Source organism: Pollicipes pollicipes, unplaced genomic scaffold (assembly GCF_011947565.3).
Source record: "Pollicipes pollicipes isolate AB1234 unplaced genomic scaffold, Ppol_2.1 Scaffold_6138;HRSCAF=7277_pilon_pilon_pilon, whole genome shotgun sequence".
Taxonomy (NCBI): domain Eukaryota; kingdom Metazoa; phylum Arthropoda; class Thecostraca; order Pollicipedomorpha; family Pollicipedidae; genus Pollicipes; species Pollicipes pollicipes.
The window spans coordinates 7,330,160-7,350,026 of NW_023596818.1; the positions used below are offsets into that span (position 1 = coordinate 7,330,160).

Below are 19,867 nucleotides of genomic sequence, written 5' to 3' on the forward strand. Positions count from 1 at the left end.
GCTGCACCGTTGTGTATTTGAGGCCTCACTAAGGCAGCGTGATATCACGGCATAGTACTTCGATTGTGCGTGCTTTACTTTGGTAATTGCTTTGGCTTGCGTGAGCGGTACTTTGATTGTGTGCGTCTCTTCAACAAAGTATTCTGAACTAGGTGAGGTGTACGCAGGCTCATCACAGTCCTCGCGGTTTCAGTTGGAAGTCTGCAGGGAAGCACGTTCCTTCAAATGCAACAGCGATTTTAAGCGCTGGATTCTTGCCACTGCACTAACACTTTTAAATGTGGCGGTACATTCACCACTTTATTGACTGGTTAAAGAATATGTGTCGGCTGTCATCGGCAGAGACAGAGCTCTGCCTCTCACGTCGGGGTCCACCGCGCCGGACCCCTCGGAGGGGAGGGGTAGGGGCGGCCGTCATCGAGAGAGACAGAGCTCTGCCTCTCACGTCGGGGTCCACCGCGCCGGACTGCCCGGAGGGGGAGGGGTAGGGGCGGCAGTCGTCAGCAGAGACAGAGCTCGGCCTCCCACATCGGGGTCCACCGCGCCGGACTGCTCGGAGGGGAGGGGAGGGGAGGGGTAGGGGCGGCCGTCATCGGCAGAGACAGAGCTCTGCCTCTCACGTCGGGGTCCACCGCACCGGACCGCTCGGAGGGGGAGGGGTAGGAGCGACAGTCATCAGCAGAGACAGAGCTCTGCCTCTCACGTCGGGGTCCACTGCACCGGACCGCTCGGAGGGGGAGGGGTAGGGGCGACAGTCGTCAGCAGAGACAGAGTTCTGCCTCTCACGTCGGGGTCCACCGCGCCGGACCGCTCGGAGGGGGAGGGGCCACGTGTGGCCGGCACCGCCGATCGGTGTTTGTGGCACATTGATTTAGCGTTTGCGGGCTGGCCGACCCTTTCCCGTCTGTTCGTCCAGAACCGATCACGGTCGCGCCGCCCACCCAGAACGAATCGCGGCGGGTTCATGGACGAGTGCTGTTGTTACGACTTCAGCACGATTGCACCTGGTGTTCGTCACGGTTCAGGCATGATGCATCGCTCTCTTGATCCCGTTTCTGCTCTCTCTTCCTGGGGAACGGGGGAATCCAGGTGCGTCAGGGAGTAGTATGGCATAAGTTTAGGTGCGGTTCCTGTGGGACTTGAGCATTACGCGCACGTATCGCGTAGCGCGACACACGCATTCTCCCCAGATTAGAGAAGTGACACGCCACCTGCGCTCATATTAAGGAGATGATCCGGCACGCTTGGATGCCTTCAGCCCAGGTACGGTGTCTTGCGTCTGTAGACGGCCAGCTTGTAGGCTTACATGTTTCGCTTTGTCTCGTGAAGCTTCTTTTGTTTTTTTCTTGCAATTTACAGTCAAATCTTCGCAAGCCATGATAATAATTAACTTAAACCATTCGAATGCTTAAATGCGAGTAAACTCGTTTGTAGCCGCGGAGAATCGGGGCATATCCAAGCGGTAACTGTCGCCCGTCTATAGATAATATATATATATATATATATATATATATATATATATATATATATATATATATACATACACATATATATTGTATGTATATATACATAGGTGTATATATATGCATGTATACACATACATGCATATATATGTTTATATATATATATATATATATATATATATATATATATATATATATATATATATATACACGTCCAGTCAAGCGCTTATGTTCGCCAGGGGTCAAAGCCTCAGCAGCTGATTGGTGCGCGGCTGCCGTTTTTGGCACCTGAGCGTCACGTCCCGTTCGTCGCAGTGATCGATCTCCACCGCCGACTCCCTGCGCCACTTGTGCCGGCGCCCCGCGCTGTCTCGCCGCCGAGTCCGGCCGCGGGTGTGACGCCGCCGGTTTTGCCACTGGGTCAAAGCGTCCACGTGCTGCGCCAGCTGCAGCCGGCTTTCCCGGCGGCCAAGATGGCGGCCGGCTGTCAGCGGCGCGTTCCCGTTTGTGCGGGCACACTGCCCGTGAGCACGACAGCTCTCGAACCGCGGGCGCCGCGCGCTCGCAGCTCGCGCCATTACGAAGCGGATCAGTCCGCGGATGCGCCAGCTGACGCCCTGTTGGGGCGGGCAAACAGGTCAAGTGAGGTAGCGGAATTATTGCTGTCTTGTTTTGGTTACTTTGTGATGCTGCTTTGGAATTGCAGGAATATTGATGCTCTTTTAAGGATGGTAGCTGGACTTATTTCGCATGACTGGGGTATGGGTGTAACTGTTTGCATGATCAGACACGATAATTCGGTTTTGACTGGAATAAGTGTTATATGAAAGCTAATGATCCAGGGTGCTTTGCAGGTCGTATTCGCGGCATCGGTTGCAAGTGGTAGGCTCGACCTTTGGGCAGATAATTGTAACATTTGGCGTAGGCTCAAGAGTTTTCGAGTCGATTTAAAAACAGCAGTAGATTGAAACAAAAGGCCCTCTAATACGCCAGGTGCACGGACTAGGTGATTTCCGCAGCGTGACTCACTGCTACCTCATTCGTTTCGCCGCGTCGGCAGCTGCCGCCTAGCCAGCTGCCAGCGCTGACACGACACTCTGGGCACCGCGAAATGGACCAGCCAGCCCCGTAACGGCAGGGGGATGGGCTTCAGCATAATGGACGCTAGACTCGACCTGCGCGGTCGGAAGACGGCGTTTGCAAAGGCCAACTGCACCCTGCACCGTGCTCTGTCGGCCGCACGTTCGGGGAGGGAGGAAGAGGGGAGGGGGGGGGGGGCAGCTGCGGGGTGTGACGGCCGGCGCCGGTCCCCGGTCCGCGCCGCCGGCTCCAGCGGTGGTGTCAGCCGGCGACTGTCACGACGGCGGCAGCCGTGCGGCGCGCCGCGTGACGGTCCGGTGTGACGGTCCGGCGGTCGGCGTCCGCCGGCCGCGCCAGTGACCCGTGACGGACGGACGGCCCGATTAGCCAGTCAGCGCCGCGGTGACCGGGCCGCCTCGCCGAGCGGCGTAGCGGGACGGCCGGGGACGGCGCTCCCGGGCTCCCAGCTCATGGGACGACCGGGATGGCGCGCTCGGTGTCCCAGCTCATGGGACGGCCAGGACGGCGCGCCCGGGCTCCCAGCTCATGGGACGGCCAGGACGGCGCGCCCGGGCTCCCAGCTCATGGGACGGCCAGGATGGCACGCTCCGGCCCCCAGCTCGCGGGACGGCCGGGGATGGTGCGCTCCGGCTCCCAGCTCACGGGATGGCCAGGATGGGGCACTCGGGCTCCCAGCTCATGGAATGGCTAGGATGGCGCGCTCCGGCTCCCAGCTCATGGGATGGCTAGGATGGCGCGCTCGGGCTCCCAGCTCACAAGACGGCCGGGCGGGGATGGCGCGCTCCGGCTCCCAGCTCATGGGATGGCCAGGCTCGGGCTCCCAGCTCATGGGACGGCGGCCACCAGCGGCCAGAGGACTCGCACCACATGAGACGCGCCCGCCCCTGGTCAGCTGCAGTTCTTACGGTAATCAGCTAGGCCCCATGTGATCGTGTTGAGCAGACCAAACGCGTGCCGGGGGAGCTTCTGAGATCCATCTTCCTATCTCGTCCCTTTTCCTGTGTAGGGAACTGAGGCCATCCGAACTGACCATGCAACCCCGTCCAAGTTACAAGCACAAGTGAGGTGGAATATGTGTGATCGTGGACCTCCCCGGCCGAGTTAGGTGATCCCTTCTCCGTCGCTGCGGATCCAGTTATGGTCGCCAGGGACCCGTCCCGCCAGGTGGTTCCATCCCCCCCGATCCGGCCAGCTGGGACGATGTGACGTATCATGGCAAAGGTGCGGCAGATGCTCCTCTGACGCGTGCTCACGCGGGGTCAGTCTACCGACTGTATGCCGGTGCTGAGACGTGCGGGCCAAAACGCTGTTGGCAGAGCGCTAAAAATCAGACCGATAGCGGGCGTGGGTTCTTTTGATTAAAATCACCCGTTCGATATTTTCAAACTGACTTAAAGTCCAACGATAGCACATCGCCCTCGACATTGAAAGCCGAGAAACGGTAAATGCTTGTTGGGTCTTGGGATTTAGAATTGAGACGCGACGCGACGGCTCCGCTCCGTCATAACATCATAGCCCTTCGTACTGTGTTGCGTGGTTTTAGCTGACCATAGGCCCTTTTTCTTGTATTACAAAAGCATTAACGTTGACACGAACATTTCTGAGATTTATAACTCGGTCGATGGAACAATATCAAAGACGCGCATAAATTCCTTCTTCCTGAATACGCAATACTTTGACGCATAAAATGGGAACAGTTCGCAAAGCTAGATTTACATTTTCACAATACTTAATACCCAGATATATGCATAAATAGCATGCTATTTAAATGTCCACGAGTGGGCCAGCGTACGTATTTACCAGCACAATGCCAGCTAACTGCCTTTGTAGCATTATGGTGACCGCTGGTGATAAGTCACGTGATGTGACAGCAAAATACCAGCAGATGGACTCTTTTTTTGCGGTTACGACGTGTGTAACGACTGTTTGTGAAGGCTCCGTATCATATTTTGTCGTTGTCAAACGTCACTTTCCCATTAGCTTATCATTCTGTTGAACAGCTGTCGTCATGTTTCCGAAGTGTCCCGTGGAACACGTTAGCTATCCAAACGGGTGAAACCGTAAAAACAGGTGGCAACATGTATCCAAACACGCGATGGCATAAAGGAGACAGAAAGCATGCATAGAAACATGAGGCCTTGTAGAGGCAAGAACAAACGGTTCAAGACCAACACTGACAGCAACAATCTCGAATGAGCAATGTGAGGCAAATATTGCGGCCCCTGTCTCCTCACCAGCGGCCCTTCGCGACCCGCCCTCCCGTAAGTGTTCTGAAGCAGTTTTGGGGTGTCTGATGTACGTGGGGAATTGAAATGGATGAAGTTGCACGTTGACAGATTTGGGCGTTTTTTTTTGGCGTTTTTTGCGGGAAACAAACGGCGTAAAACCATGCAATTTCACCGATAGAATAATTGCTCAGACTTTTGTCCTCGTCCGGTGTGTTAGTATATGCGCAACGTTTCAGCCAGTTAACTGTCAGGCCGTCGTCAGGTGAGTCCTAAAGAAGCCTGGACGTTGTTCGACTTTCCACGCGCGACGGTACGCGTCGCAACCCGAATTTTCCCCTTGGCATTCCTGGGATTCGAACCGGGGCCTTCGGTTCTAATCCCAGCAATTACAGCAAGATAAGTCGGATGGCGGCGTATGCACGCAGGTTAAAACGCAAACATCATCCAGTCCTTCTCAGGATGTCATATCACCTGACGACGGCCTGAGATTTGAGTGGTCGAGACGTTGTGCGCAAACTAACTCACCCAACGAAGAGGATAGTTTGAATAGTTATATCATCCGTTATACTATACTCGTCTCAATCCTTTGGAAACCATTCGCTTTTTAAGACCATTGTTGTCTGGTTACTAACGTCGGACGCTTTCTGAATCAGCGAAACCGTCATCTTTTTAGAGTTGACGAGCAACCAATTTGATTGGGGTGTGTTGCTTACCGTTAAGTTATTCCTGCTCTGTTTCATTTGGCATGTGCTATTTTGGAAGAAGTGTTTTCGCATAATATTTTGTCTTGTATTTGCATTTCTGGTGTTATATTTCTTTAGCACGGCGATCGCTGTTTTGGTGCTTGGCATGTGTCCACGCATGTGAGGAGACTGGTGGGATCCCAATGGGACCCTGCGAAATGTGCGGGTTGAAATCCTCAACAACCATTTGACTCTGCTCCGTGGACTGTATACCTTAGATTGTAGACGACTTAGACCGTAGACTGAGGCCAAGACGAAGACAGAGACGAAATGCAGATTTAGGCCGTATTCGGATCAAGGTTTTGTTTATTCTGAACATTTTAGAGAAAACAATATTCTAAAATATGTTGCATGCCATTCAAGTTCTCACCGGTTGGAACGCCAACCCACTATCGCACAGTATCGCTTTGTATACGCTTCACATATTGCTCGCAACCGTCTTTAATTTGAAGTAATGGAGCATACAACCTAACTGGCCGACAGCGAGCCTTGTTGCGAACACAGACACATGACAAGGCTTAGAGACGAGGACACCAGACGTCCAGGTGTGGCGGTTGGACGAACCAGGACAGGGACGGCGAGAGCGTGGGAGAGCGCGGCGCGCGAGATGAGACGCGGCTCGTGCGACCGCCGGATGGTCCGCACTGTCGACCGCACCAGATGTACGCGACGCTTCATTGATTCTCCGTTATGGCGTCTCCCGAGTGTCAAACGCGCCGTGCTAAGCCTCCATTATTCGAGCCGGCCGGCATTCAGTGCGGGCCGTCCTCCCGTCGCCGCCGCTCGGCTCTCAGGCCGTCCACGCCGTCTAACGGCACCGGCGCAGGCGCCGCTGCACTGAGCGCCCCGTTTCGGTCACTTCTTGGTCGTGAAGAAAAACCCGATCGGGCATCAAATTCGCCGGCCGGGCAGTTGGCCTGCGGTAGTGACGGCGGCGGCGGCGGCGGCGGCGCCACTCTCTCGTCTCGCGGCGCCGGCGACTGCAGTGCGACACAGGCGGCCAGCGCGCGCGCTCCCCGGCCATGACCAGCCCCGCTAACGTAGAGGACGGTGACTCGCAGGGTGCTTCGCGGCCGGTGAGCGCGCTGTCCGAGGAGCCGCTGCCGCCGCTCTCCGGGCGCGCCTCCAGCGACGACCTGCGCTCGGCCGGCGTCGGCTCCGTCTACCAGTCCAGCGAGTCGCTGTCGGCGCCGGCGCCGGAGCGCTGCGAGCCGCCGACCGAGCGGCGCGACTCGCCCGGCTCGGCCGCCTCCGGCGACGCCGAGCTGCCGCCTGAGGGCACGGTCCGTTCGGCCATCGAGAGAATGCAGCAGCTGAGCCGGTCGGCGGAGGAGCTGCAGCCGGCGGCGCTGGCGGCCGGGCGCCGCTCCCGCGCCACCGCCCCGCCGGCGGCCTCGCCGATGTCGGCGGCGCCGTCGACGCCAGCGTCGGCGCCGACGCCGACGCCGACGCTGACGCCGACGGCCGATGTGACGGACGCCGGCTCTGGGGTACGCGCCGGCTCCGGCACCGCCTCGCCCGCCCCGGAGCCGGCGACCGGCCCGGCGCCGCTGTGGGTGGAGGTGGAGGAGCCGGCGGCCGAGCTGGAGCAGCGGCCCAGTCCTGACGGACGTGAGAGTCTGGGCTCGAACGGCTCCGACCTGCCGCCCACGCTGCCTTCAGTTAAACAGCTGCGCAGCCACTTCCAGGCGGCCGACGGCGCGCCGGTCGCGCCGCGGAAGCAGGTACGTGCGCCGCCCCGCCCCCGGCGGGTGCGTGGTCAGATGTACGCTGACCTTTGCTATGCTAAACGTGCGTGCTCCTTTTATCCAGCCTAACCTGGCGTACCGCGTCGGTCTTCAGTTTGTTAGAGTCTTGGAATCATGACACGGAGCGCTTGGAAATGATTGGGATGCCTTGTCTGTTGTTGCTTTTGTCGGCTGGTCCGCAACTTAATTTTATTAGTATTCAGTATTCAGTATTCATACTGAATACTGTCCAATAGTATTGTCCAATGTAATGTAAATGTCCACAAGTCCAATATTATTCAATAACGTGTTTTGGGACTAGCTGTAGGTAAGGGTCGTTTAACTGTTGATTTCGTGGTCTTGATAAATCTTTTTGCTTGGATTTAACATAAAGAGAAAGAGAGTGATACGCGTACAGATCGTGACATGATTTCGTCATTTTCTCACCGTACGCGTAGATCGTGACATCATTTCATCCTGTTCTCATCGTACCACGAGGTTTAATGGTTGTTCCATTGTTTTGTTTATGGCGGCCAAACATCCCGGAAGTGAATGTAGCACATTTTGCTACTGCTACGCACGGTAGCGGCAGGTGTGATTTAATCAGCCTCGTGTCGTCCGTGTCATGCATCCATCAAGACATGTTAAAAGGCTGCTACTAGTTTCTTCTGTGCCCCCGTTTGTTTTAATGAGCTGCGAACCGGTCCGCCCCGGCAGTCCATTCGACCGGAACGCCATCATTTCATGCCCCATTCATGCGCTGGCCGACGGACTGATTCGTGGAACAATGCCGTCTGGGCGTCGCGGTCGGCTGTGAACCGCTGAATCCGGCCTGGGATCCGACGAGAGAAAAGCCTGCGAACCTCCGGCCCGGTCTGGTGGCGAACAATGCGCGCACCGCCCGGCGCCGATCAAACCGTGACGTTTGTGTGGAAAGACGCGACGCTGCCTCCGACTGACGCGCTGCTGGGCCTGGCAGGACTCGCCGCTGTGCAACTCCAGCGTGCTCATCATCGAGAAGTCGGACCCGGAGAACTGGGACGAGCCTCGCGAGCTGCGGAAGATCGAGAAGCTGAGGAAGAAGACCTCCAGCCACAAGGTCAGTGCCCTCCCCCTCCCCCCCCCCCCCAACGTGTCGTTCATGCACGGGGCCGGTGCCTGTCCGCGGTGTTATCACGTGGTTAGTTAGTACCAAACCGCTACCACTGGAGAGGTTTCGAGCTGCTTTAGGTAGGCTGGCTCGCCACACTTTTGGAAGGGATGTTGTGTGGCTGGTGTGAAGCGAGAGCTTTTTCTTCTCGTTTTTTTTTTTGTTGTTGAAAAGACGTGTTTGGATATTTTGATGGAACCCATTGACGTTCAGTGCTTTGCTGCCTCGCTGATTATCGGTTCGGTGAGCACTGCTTCACGTGTAGGTACTGGATGCATCCAGCACACTACGGGGACGGTTGAAACGGATGTGCGGTTCTCATTCCTGGTTTTTACGCCACTGTTCATGGCATGCAGGCACACAGCACAAAGGCTTGGTACGCTTGCCTCTACTCCACGCTTTTCCAAAAGAAATCGGGTTATGAAGCCACCAGCGGTGCGAATTCCAGTCCGTGTTGTGGCGGAGCGTGAGTTCGTGAGGTGATTAGGCTGGTTCTGTCGCGCCAATTCAGCAGCGAAGTGAAAGTGACGTCACTGACATGTGCCGCACAGTAATGATCACGAACCACATGCTTTCATGGAGCGCTGCGGCTGCGGACCTTTCAAAACAGCGCGGCGGCGTGGGTGTTACCGCGAGTGGAAGTCGCTGCGCCCCGGTGTGCGGTGGACGGTGGAGCTTCCTAGTTCAACAGATCCGGAAGATAGCGGAGGATAACTGACTCAACGGGCTGCATGCATGGGGACAATGACGTCAGTCCCATTGCTCACTTTTAATGTGCTGCTATTCCCGAGCAGCAGCTAAAACAGAGAACGTCCAGAGTTCAAACTTGAAGTAATAGGATGTCTGTGACAATATCAGCACATATCTGCACTTTGATGCCGGATGCATTGGTAAATCACCGGATTCATGTGAAGCTAGGCAAATTTAGTAATGGACATAAACGTGGTGCGATGGAGGAATCAACTAAGAAGTTTGGGTTTGAAAACGGACAATGCAATTGTATTTGCTTATCTTCCTGGCATGCTGTCGACGATGGAGGTAGCTGTGACGGGACGGGTGGATGCGCCGGCCGCGCGGCGGTACAGGTCGGTGGACTGTAGCCGCCCGCCCACGGCCTGGGTTGTAGCAGCAGACCTCTCGTCTCGATAGGCTGTATCTGCCCGCCCACGGCTTGGGGGCAGCGGCTGACCTCTTGTCTCGTTGGGCTGTAGCCACCCGCCCACGGCCTGGGCGTAGCGGCTGACCTCTCGTCTCGATGGGCTGTATCTGCCCTCCCCCCCCCCACGGCCTGGGGGTAGCGGCTGACCTCTGGCCTCGATGGGCTGTAGTCATCCGCCCACGGCCTGGGGGCAGCGGCTGACATCTGGCCTTGATGGGCTGTAGCCACCCGCCCACGGTCTGGGGGCAGCGACTGACCTCTCGTCTCGATGGGCTGTAGCCACCCGCCCGCAGCCTGGGGGTGGCGACTGACCTCACGTCTCGATGGGCTGTAGCCACCCGCCCACAGCCTGGGGGTGGCGACTGACCTCACGCCTCGATGGGCTGTAGCCACCCGCCCACACCCTGGGGGCAGCGGCTGACCCCCCCGTCGCGGTGTTACCCAGGGCATATCTGTCACGGAGGTGCGCAAGCGCGGTTAGGACTCTGAGCTCAGGGCAACTCGTACCCCGTACGCCTTCCGCATACCCGTGCTTTTGACAGCTGGGTGGTACGTGACAGGAAAAGGTGGAAACCATTAGGATGGGGAAAACAGATGGTATAAGGTCACGTGTTGTAAAACCCTCGTGACGTAAAGAATCAACAAAGGCACTTAACTGCCGTCAAGCCATCCGGTGGCCACCACTTAAGTTTGGTAATTGAATCTTTATGCATTCTGATCTCCCACGCACCGATTCTGCTAGGAACGTGGCTCCCTGATGAAATGAAAGGCGTACAAACACCTAGGGTGGTAATTCATTAATGAGTCGTATGGCTGAAAAGCTCGACTCCATATACACCAAACTGCCTAACCGTTACACACCTGAGTGACAAGTTTGCTTCAGCATCCAGACCGACCCTCATTTCGTGTTTTCGTGACTCCGATCTGCGAGGCGGAGTTAATCATTTACCTTTGCAGAAGTATTTTTGATCATAGATGTTTTTAGATATGTCCCTATCGGCCAACAAGGCGTGACGTTAGTGATGGCTCATGCTAAGTGTAGGGCTTTGCATGATTGCTTTGCGTGATGGTTTTGCAAACGCTGGGAAGATTAGGGCGTCTCCCGAGTCACTTCGAGTGTGATAGATTTGACCTGAACCCCTGGACATCAACGCAAGCCACGTTTGACCCACTCCCAACAAACTTCTGACTCATTTTTTTGTGGAATGTTGGCCCGTTCGTCATTTCCAGTGTCGCAGACACACCATAGCACTGCCCCCGGGAACGGTGCTACGATCGTCTCCCGGCTTTCTGAGGGTGACGCAGGACTCGGCCTACAATCGGGAGCCGCATCCCAGCTTCGCGACAAATACGCTTTTCCCATGGTCGGCGACAGTGCCAGACGCTCGCCACGCTGGACAGGTGGTGTGCTGTTGGCGGCTGCTATGCAGGCGGAAGGTCCGCTGGGTCTGTGGCATGCCGCACTGCCTGGGCAGGTGGGCTTCCATTGATAAACCCCGAAATACTTACTTCTGGCAAAATTCAGTGTTAGCTTCCGCGGCGCGGTGCCTCTGGGACGAGAGGCACCACGCGTGACGTGGTGGACATCACCGAGCGCTGGCGCATTCGTGTCGACTCGGGACGTACCCCAGGGCAGAGAAGTCATCCGCCAAGCGTTCGCAAGACCACCACACATGCCTTATGCTCGGCATAAGCCTTCAACGGTTTCATGTTTTTTTTAATAGTCAGTGGAGATGTACATCGGATGACGTCTCAGCTGAAGCACTATTTTTCCGAACGTTACCGGTCGAATCCGGTGGACGAATCGGAGCTGCAAAACGCGCCCTTATCGACATCCAGAGGGAAAGTCTGGATGTCGAAAAGGACATGTAAAGCGCGGAAAATGTGGCAGTTAAGCAGGAGTGCGTATAGGAGGTGACTTTTAAGCCATCTGACGATGAATGGTCTCAGGTGTTTGCATGGCGGTAATGTCATGTGAGGGTCCTTTACCTGAGAAAATGGATGTGGACAGGTCAGACTCCAAAACTCGAATTTCATGTCAAGGGCAGCGGGTGGCATGCACGTAATTGGCCAGTTACGTTTTGGTACACGTACACGGGGCCGGCCAGGGTAAGTGGGTGCTTTCTCATCGTTTCTCGATTGCAGTTACAGTTTGCGTCTTTTCATTTTAAGCGCGTAAGAAGTGGGGCACCGGCAGCCAACGTGAATATGGCCACGCATCTATGAATTTTCGCTCAATGCCTTCCTTAAGTGCATGATGTACACCTCCGTGTCAGTGATCCAGCTCCACGCTGAGAAAATCTTCATGGTCCAACAGCTTCCCACGAGGCTAATAGCTGGTCCAGAAGTCTCACGCCGACCAACACCGTACATGTTTGCCTAAGAGTCATGCTGTTCCTAAACGAAGGCTGCAATTGAGGCGATTTAAAACAAGCCCTGTCGGTGTCACAGTGTACTTTTCCTGGTCCAAAGCCATAGCCGACGATTAAACGTTCCACCGCAGCTGTCCATCAGCGATGACAGCACGTGTACACACTCATTCACGTCAGTGCGTCCCGACCCAAACAAGCGGCCTGGTCATGATGAAAGCGCCGACGACGGAGGCGGCGGCGGCGGCGTCTGATGGACGGCGCGGCCGGCCGGCGCCAGGAACGGGAGCGGGTCGGCCGGCCGGCCAGCTATGCGGAAGGGTTCCGGCGGCGCGGCGGACCGAGACGAGCAAAGACCCGCCGGTGTGCCGGCCGGCCAGCCGGCCGTCTCTGTCGCTCCGCGCGGCCGCCTGGCAGCGCCCGCTCACGTCGGCGCCGCCGCCGCCGCCGCCGCTCCCGAGTGCGGTCGGAAGGTGGTGGGCCGCAGGGTGGATGGGGTGATTTGTTATCGCGGATGGGCGCGTGCTGAGAGGATAAGTGTCGGATGAGTGGGGCACGAAGGAAGCAGGGCCCGGTTTTACATCGCACGTGGAGGAATGGGAGCAGCTGTCTTGAAGCGCTGTTACTTCATGTTGCAGCCATGATTCTTAGTTGGGAGGAAAATTTATATTGCATTTCAATGTATCGGGTTTTTTTTAGTAAAATGTGGTAGTTGGCGATCCGAAGCAAACGAAGTTGTATCCGGATCTACTACTTATCACAAGGAACCGTCCCTTGCATGATAATTTAAGACTCTGTTACATTGGTTATTCAGAGTAATTATTTTGACTACTTTTGGCAACCCTGACTTCTAACTTTTGTGCCTGTGCAGCTGTGTGAATAATGAGGACGGTAACATAATGTTTAGACGCAACCGAGCTACAGAATAAAGAAACTAAAGCACACCAAGCACAAAGCTAAACAGCAGAGCATAAACACAAGCACGATTTGTTGGGACGTTGTGCAGGAACTTCGCTGGCAGGTCCCCACGACTGCCGTGCTGCTCGCCAACTCTGCACGTTGCTGTCGCAGGTCATCAGCAGCCTTGGGGCGAGGCAGCTTCTGCATGCGCCATCCATTCGTCCGGAGGTCCACTTACCTTGCTTGGCACTGTGCAGAGTACACTTGGCTTTGTCCAAACCGCAGAGGGTCGTGCGCTTCTGCTGTGGGCAGACAATGCAATATTGCAGGTGTGACAGCACGTACACCAGCCGTTGCCATTGAAATTACCGTAGTTTCAACATTTGGCCGTTGACGGGCTCCAGCGCCGACAGTTTTGCGACATCAGCTTGCATCGTCGCCCCTCACCCGTGATGCTCGCGTGACACGCCGGGTGATAGAGGTTCCAGTGAGTGGTTACGATCACTGGTTTCGTGCAGTGTTTCCCTGTTTCCTGTCATTAATCTGTGTACATGTGCTCCCGCTGCGCTTCAATGAGCTGGCTAATGCTGAGCTACATGCGAGTTCTCAAGTTCGACGCCGCTTCGTCGACCCTGGAGTCCTTCGCACAAATAGTGTGAAGCTGAGCTGACCCTGCCGCCATTCATGCTCTCAACCGATTGGGTTGCATGACATCGAACGCATGTAAATGTGCTGTGACGTAACATACCGTTGCATACATTGTGTACTTAGTTGTTACTTTCTTTTCCTAGTTTCGGCGTGGCTCCTGTGGTCGCAATGGACAGCTTCCGGGTGTGTCTTGACAAACCCCTTACGAGGTATTTACGTTGGACGGCACGCTTGCAGTGTACATACACCGGAGAGGCTGGTCACTTCGCACGCTGGGGCCGCGTCCAGGGCTCGCCGGGAGCCGCCTCGAGCGATCGTGTTCCCTTCTGTGTGTCTGGTGGACGTCCGCACGCTGCACATGGCTTCCACCGCTGTAGTCGCATCGCACCACGTCGCGGTGCATCTCTGAGCCAGATGTCGGTTTTGCGGCACCGAGGCTCATTGTGGTCACTGCCGTCACTGTGAAACACGCGAGGCCAATGTTCTGAAATGGGTTTTACCCTCACTTGAGAGCCCATGCCGGCTGAGCACTTCAGCCACGTGCTGTTGGTCCTTGGCACCGCGGTCCGGTGAGAGAGGGCACCACTGAGCCGGCCCGCGCACACCGCTGGAGCGTGTCACCGCCAGGCGCTAGCAGGTCGCTGCTTGGTGGTCACATGATGGGGTCACGTCCATGCTACCCATGTGAGACTGCTACGCATCTCCGCTTGCCTGAGATGGCTTCTTTAGGGTGCTGCCCCCTGTGACTCCTGCTTGGGCGCGTTGCGTCGTGAGCAACCACCGAAGGCTTACCGCAGAAGTTTGATCCGTGTTTTGCGCGTTTCTCACCGTTCATATTTTGTTGCGATCCCCTCATTGCGCGGGGATAGAAGTTAAAAGTCATGCGATATTGCCAAAAAGTCAAAAGCGTGAAGATTGCTTGTACACTCAGTTGTGTTTATGTTATTATGAAACATGTATCGTTGCGTGCATGTGATAAGAGTGTGTGACACCTTGCCAATTCAAGAACGTCAGCCATATATATATATATATATATATATATATATATATATATATATAATGTGCGGTGTATTGTCTAGTTCAAGTTGCATCCCAATTTGACTATCCTTGCGAACTTAAGACATCCTGCCTTATTGTGAGATCCCTCGAAACCCGCAGTGTTTCTGTCGACATTTCTGCTGCCACCTCATCTGGTAGGTTTCACATCAGACCTCTAGCGTTATTTCAAATTCATCTTCATCTCTATAATGTGTGCGCGATATTTCACACTTTTGAAGTGTAAATATGATTTTCTTCGTAACAGTGCTGGCGTTCAGAGAGTATTCAGTTCTAGGTCTGCCGGCGCTCAGAAAGGATGTCATAGGGTGATACTTTGGCTTGACCTGGGTCCAAGTGCTTTTTGCAGAACGTGTACCAAGAAGGCATCGTGGCGGTTTTGTCAAATTTGACGATGCCGTTTTTTCGTGGTCCGTGAAATATTTCTTGGGAAACGTTCTAGCAACCACGTTTTCAGCTGGCGCAAACCACTTTGAATTTAATTTTTAAAATGCTACTCGTTCTCAGTAGCGCAGTGGTCATGCTGGATACCGAGGTTATTTGTTTCTTCAGGTTTGCGTACGTTTTGTCGGTTTAGATTCTCATCAGTTCTGGAAGCTGTGCACGTTGCGAACCTTACGGTATCGCATTTGGTAAAACGTTGGACTTCTGACCACTAAGTGCAGGATGTGGGGAATCGAGTTCACGAAAGGGCACTTATTAAAGTCGTCAAGTATCGTCCGGCTGGTTGAAAACGGGCCAAGCGTGTCAGTCTGGTGAGAGATGATGGTGCAGTTGAGTTATATTGCGTGCCTTTCAGCATAGTTAAACAAAACATGATTTGAGAGAACAATGTATCAAAAATCTGATTCGAATGTCATTCGTGCAGTACATTCAATAAAATTACTTAAAAGAATCATTTCGTAGTTGGGAATGTCGCACACTCTGCTCCTAACCTTTTGCTAATGAAGGCCTATTGAAGTTCCACTGACAGCCAGATAAGACAAGACCAATACGTATATTATTCTTCGATGCATTTTCCGTGGAAAGAAACTCAGTTTTAGCGCAATGGTTGCCATTTGACATGAAGATCAAAGAAGGAAGGCCATTCCGATAGGGTCTGCTGATCATGATCCGCATCTGCGCTCTGTGATCGTGTCCGCGCTTTGTGCAGTGCCCAAAAGCCCGCCTGTATCTCAACTCCGGGGACGCAGTCTGACACAGCGCCGCCCGCCTGTCTCAGGTCCACACTCTCTGACACAACACCACCCGCCTGTCTCAGGTCCACACTCTGACACAGCTCCGCTCGCCCGTCTCAGGTCCACACTCTCTGATACAGCACCACCCGCCTGTCCCAGGTCCATACTCTCTGACACAGCACCACCCGCCTGTTTCAGATCCACACTCTCTGACACAGCACCACCCGCCTGTCCCAGGTCCACACTCTCTGACACAGCACCACCCGCCTGTCTCAGGTCCATACTCTCTGACACAGCACCACCCGCCTGTCCCAGGTCTACATACTCTGACACCGCACCACCCGCCTGTTCCGGGTCCTCATGCTCTGACACAGCGCCGCCTGCCTGTCCCAGGTCCACACTCTCTGACGCAACGCCGCCCGCCTGTCCCAGGTCCACATACCCTGACACCGCACCACCCGCCTATTCCGGGTCCTCATGCTCTGACACAGCGCCGCCTGCCTGTCCCAGGTCCACGCTCTCTGACACATCGCCGCCCGCCTGTTCCAGGTCCACAGCCTGACCGCGCGGAGCGTGTCGCGTGAGTTCCGCGAAGGTCTGAAGCTGGGATCGCCGCTCGCGCTGCAAGCCGGTAACATCCGGGACCCGTTCCTCCTGTCGGCCTCCCACCGCGCCTCGCTGCCACCGGCCATCGACGAGCGCGCTGAGCCGGCCACGCACGAGGACGAGAACGAGGACGAGGACGAGCACGAGCTGTCTCTGCCCGGCGGCACCCGGCTGGTGGCATCACGAGCCGCCTTCTGGGACCGGAAGGTGGCGCAGGAGCTCAGTTGAGCTGGGCGCCGGCAGAGGACCGGCGGGGGGGGGGGATGTTTGCGGGGTGGCCAAACGCTGAGGTAAGCTAAGCTGAGCTGAGCTGAGCTGAGCTGAGCTGAGCTGAGCTGAGCTGAGCTGAGCTGAGCTGAGCTGAGCTGAGCTGAGCTGAGCTGAGCGGAGATGAGCGGGGCCGAGCTGAGCTGAGCCGAGCGTTAGCAGTTCAGCACGGGAGCTGGGCAGAGATCAGTGGAGTTTGGCCTGGGGGGGGGGGGGGTTGAGGAGCAGACTGCTGGATGGGCAGATCGATGTTCCGGACGTGCGAGGCCGTTGTGGAGCTTTGCAAAGATCGAGGCGACGATCGACGGCCGGCCGAACCAGCTGGGCGGCCCGACGGCTGGTGTTGTCTGGAGAACCGAGCGACGCCGGCCGCTACCGAGGTGAAGTGGCAGACTGGTGGTGATAGCTTTCCACTCGCGGCCTTCAATGAGATGTCACGAACTCCTTCAGGGATCGGGTTTCTGTCGTGAAGCGGCTTGCAAATTGCGTTCGTTTTTATTCTTTGATGATCTCACTTTCGATTCGATCTTGGTCGCAGTGCATAGTGCTGGTTAGTGTCTGTGGTGGCTTTCGTTATATTGTAAACGGCTGGTTTCTGGTCATGAAAGTGGCGATCTGGAGATGACTTTGAACAGTATGGCGAAAGCTTTTTGGTTCAAAAGTACTATCTTTTGTTCTCCTTTGTTGGCAAACAGTTTAACAATTACGGCAGGTGTAGGCATAAGACCTGAGAGTTTTTAAACTGTGCGTGCACGCCTGTGCATGAGCATTTCCTGTCTTTTGCTAAATTTGTGCGCAAAGGCCATTTTATCCGGCAAAAGGACCGATTTTTTTAGTTGCAGTGTCAATTTAGCCAAAAACAGCTCAGTTTTCACCTATCGGCAGCTCATGATTTTTTTCTTCAGTGCTTCCAGATTGAAGTTTGGTGGGTACTTAATTTTTTAGCCTATATGCCAATTGGATGGCATCTATGCACTTCGCCATATTTTAACGTGCGTGGATTTCTGCTGTAAACGTCCGATGACGAAATGGGACCGTGCACATATTAACGAATTGACAGCGATTAAGAAGTGTTCTGCTGGATGCTGCCACACACTCGCCAGCTTCGATCTATCGCAGACATACGTGCATACTTGCACAAGTAACACACAGAGACCAGCGCGCACACAACCCGCCACTGCGCGTATGCATGGATGAACTCGCAGGTGTCCCTCCAATTTACTTTAATATATATTGTATATATGCCGCACGACGTGGTTGTATTTAAGACCATATGTTAACAATGGGCTGTTTATGTTAATATGTAGTCATATTTGTAAGGTGTCAGTCGGACGGCGGTCGTACGTCTTGTTTGAACATCGTGATCACGTTGAAATGCTTGAATAAAAATCACTTTTTAAGCTATGTGTAAGAGCCGAAGCAGGTTTTGAGTTCCACAGGGCGCGTTTTGTCTCTGGACTGGGAGCGTGCTGGTGCCCAATAATGATTGTTATTCCGCAAGCCCTGCTCCGTGTCTTTTTGTGCCTGTAAGTTGAAAGCAGGGAGCAGCGGTGTTCACAGTTAGTCCCATAAACAGGCATGAACGCCTGTAGGCACTCAACAGGCGACGCAACAACAAAACCCCGTCCTCAGCGCGTGGGTCACTGCAGTGACGAGCTCGCATGCCGCCTCAGCATGTCTTCCCGGGGACGAAGCGGCGGAGCGGCGGAGTCCCCGGCCCGCGGCTGAGGGTCGTGACCTGTCGGCTCGCCATTGTGCGCGTTCCGGCGTCTTGGCGTCAGACAGACGACAGGTGTCGAGACAAAATGACAGCACCAGTTTTGAGCTGTCGTAAAACGGCCGAAGAGCACTGGAGTAAAAAAAACCGCACTCGTTACCAACGACAGGGCTTGCAGGGAACCCCGGGCGAACGAACACCAGCTGGAGCTGCCCGCAGACAGCTGAGCTGAGGGCGCGGACAGCTGGTGTCCTCTGGCGGACTGGTAGACAACTATAGCTTGCGGGAGTCGGTCCAGAGGCGCTCGCAACGCGTCCTGCCTGCCGGCGCGGGGTCAGGGTCCAAGCCACCACCACGGGACCGGTATGAAGGCTCAGGAGGAACCAGCACCACATCCTGATGCAGACTCACGTTTAATTCCACTGAATTGAGGAATTGGAATTAGAAAAGTGGGAAATGCCCCTGATATTCAATTCAATTCCTAATTCCGCTCCGGCAAAATCGGCTCCGACTCTGACTTGGCACGTTGGTCTGCCTCCTGCTCTGACTTAGTGCGGCGAACTTAGTTTTGAATCAACTTCAACCCCGAGTTAAAAAGATGCGACTGGATTCTGAAACTGGCTGACCAAGCCCGTACAATCGAAAACAGTTTTAATCCAAAGTTGTTATACGGGCGACGCAAAGGCCGCGGTAAATGTTAGTCGTGATGCGACGCAGACAAATCCATCTGTCCACGACACCAAAACATCCTGGTTTCCATTTACCGTACATCTGACACCCGCCTCTGGGAAACACAGTTGTCATTTCCCTGGCTGTTCGGGTCGACTCATCAGTGATTCCAGGGAATGGATGGACTCAACGCGGGCCCCAGCTCACATACAGTTCCCAGGAAATCAAGGGACTCCGCCCTGACTCATCGAGATTTGGCGGATGCCGGTGCCGGCTCCAGCTGCACCTGGGGTCAAGCATGACTGATCTGTCAACAGCTGTCACGGCGAGAGGGGGGGGGGGGGGCATCCGGTGGATCTACGTGGGTGGCAGTGAGGGTTAATCACGTGCTGGGCTGGATGCGCCAGTACTAAATCCTCCCGGGCTACCCTCCGATGGAAACCATACCACATAGGTCCGTTCAAAAACTGACAATGGTGACTGACATACCAGTTGCTGGGTCACTAGCGGGTACAGTTATGATGTTGTTTGCACCGAACTTCACATTCATTTACTCCTTGCATGCATCTTCAATGTTCTGGCAGGTTTGTTTGCATTCATGGCGCGGCGAATTCATGGTAAAAGTTCAGCTAATGGGTTGTGTCAGCTTCATAAATATCGCTCACCGGCGTGCAGCGGCTGCGGGTATTCTGAGAGTTCTGAGAGAGGAAGTGTCTCACGCAGCTTTCCTCTGCTCTTCTCGTGTAGGTCGATGCTGTTAATGTTGATATTTTCCACTGGTAGAGTGCAGCATAACCATCCTGCCCCCTCCCCTCCCCCAATTCCGCCGTCAGCCGACGACACCAGCCGGCCTGCACGATATCAATGCCCTTTAATCACACGGAGC

The 19,867-nt window shown here is 55.0% G+C and overlaps 1 protein-coding gene across 1 annotated transcript in view; it reads left to right on the forward strand.

The window, feature by feature from the left end:
* LOC119106136 (striated muscle-specific serine/threonine-protein kinase) overlaps positions 1-16,556 on the forward strand; it is a 75,053-nt gene extending 58,497 nt beyond the window's left edge. The window contains exons 23-26 of the mRNA XM_037229734.1: positions 7,198-7,259; positions 8,242-8,361; positions 16,272-16,349; positions 16,452-16,556. Coding sequence (XP_037085629.1) covers positions 7,198-7,259; positions 8,242-8,361; positions 16,272-16,349; positions 16,452-16,556 — 365 coding nt within the window. The remainder of the gene's footprint in view (positions 1-7,197; positions 7,260-8,241; positions 8,362-16,271; positions 16,350-16,451) is intronic.
* The last annotated feature ends 3,311 nt before the right edge of the window (positions 16,557-19,867 follow it).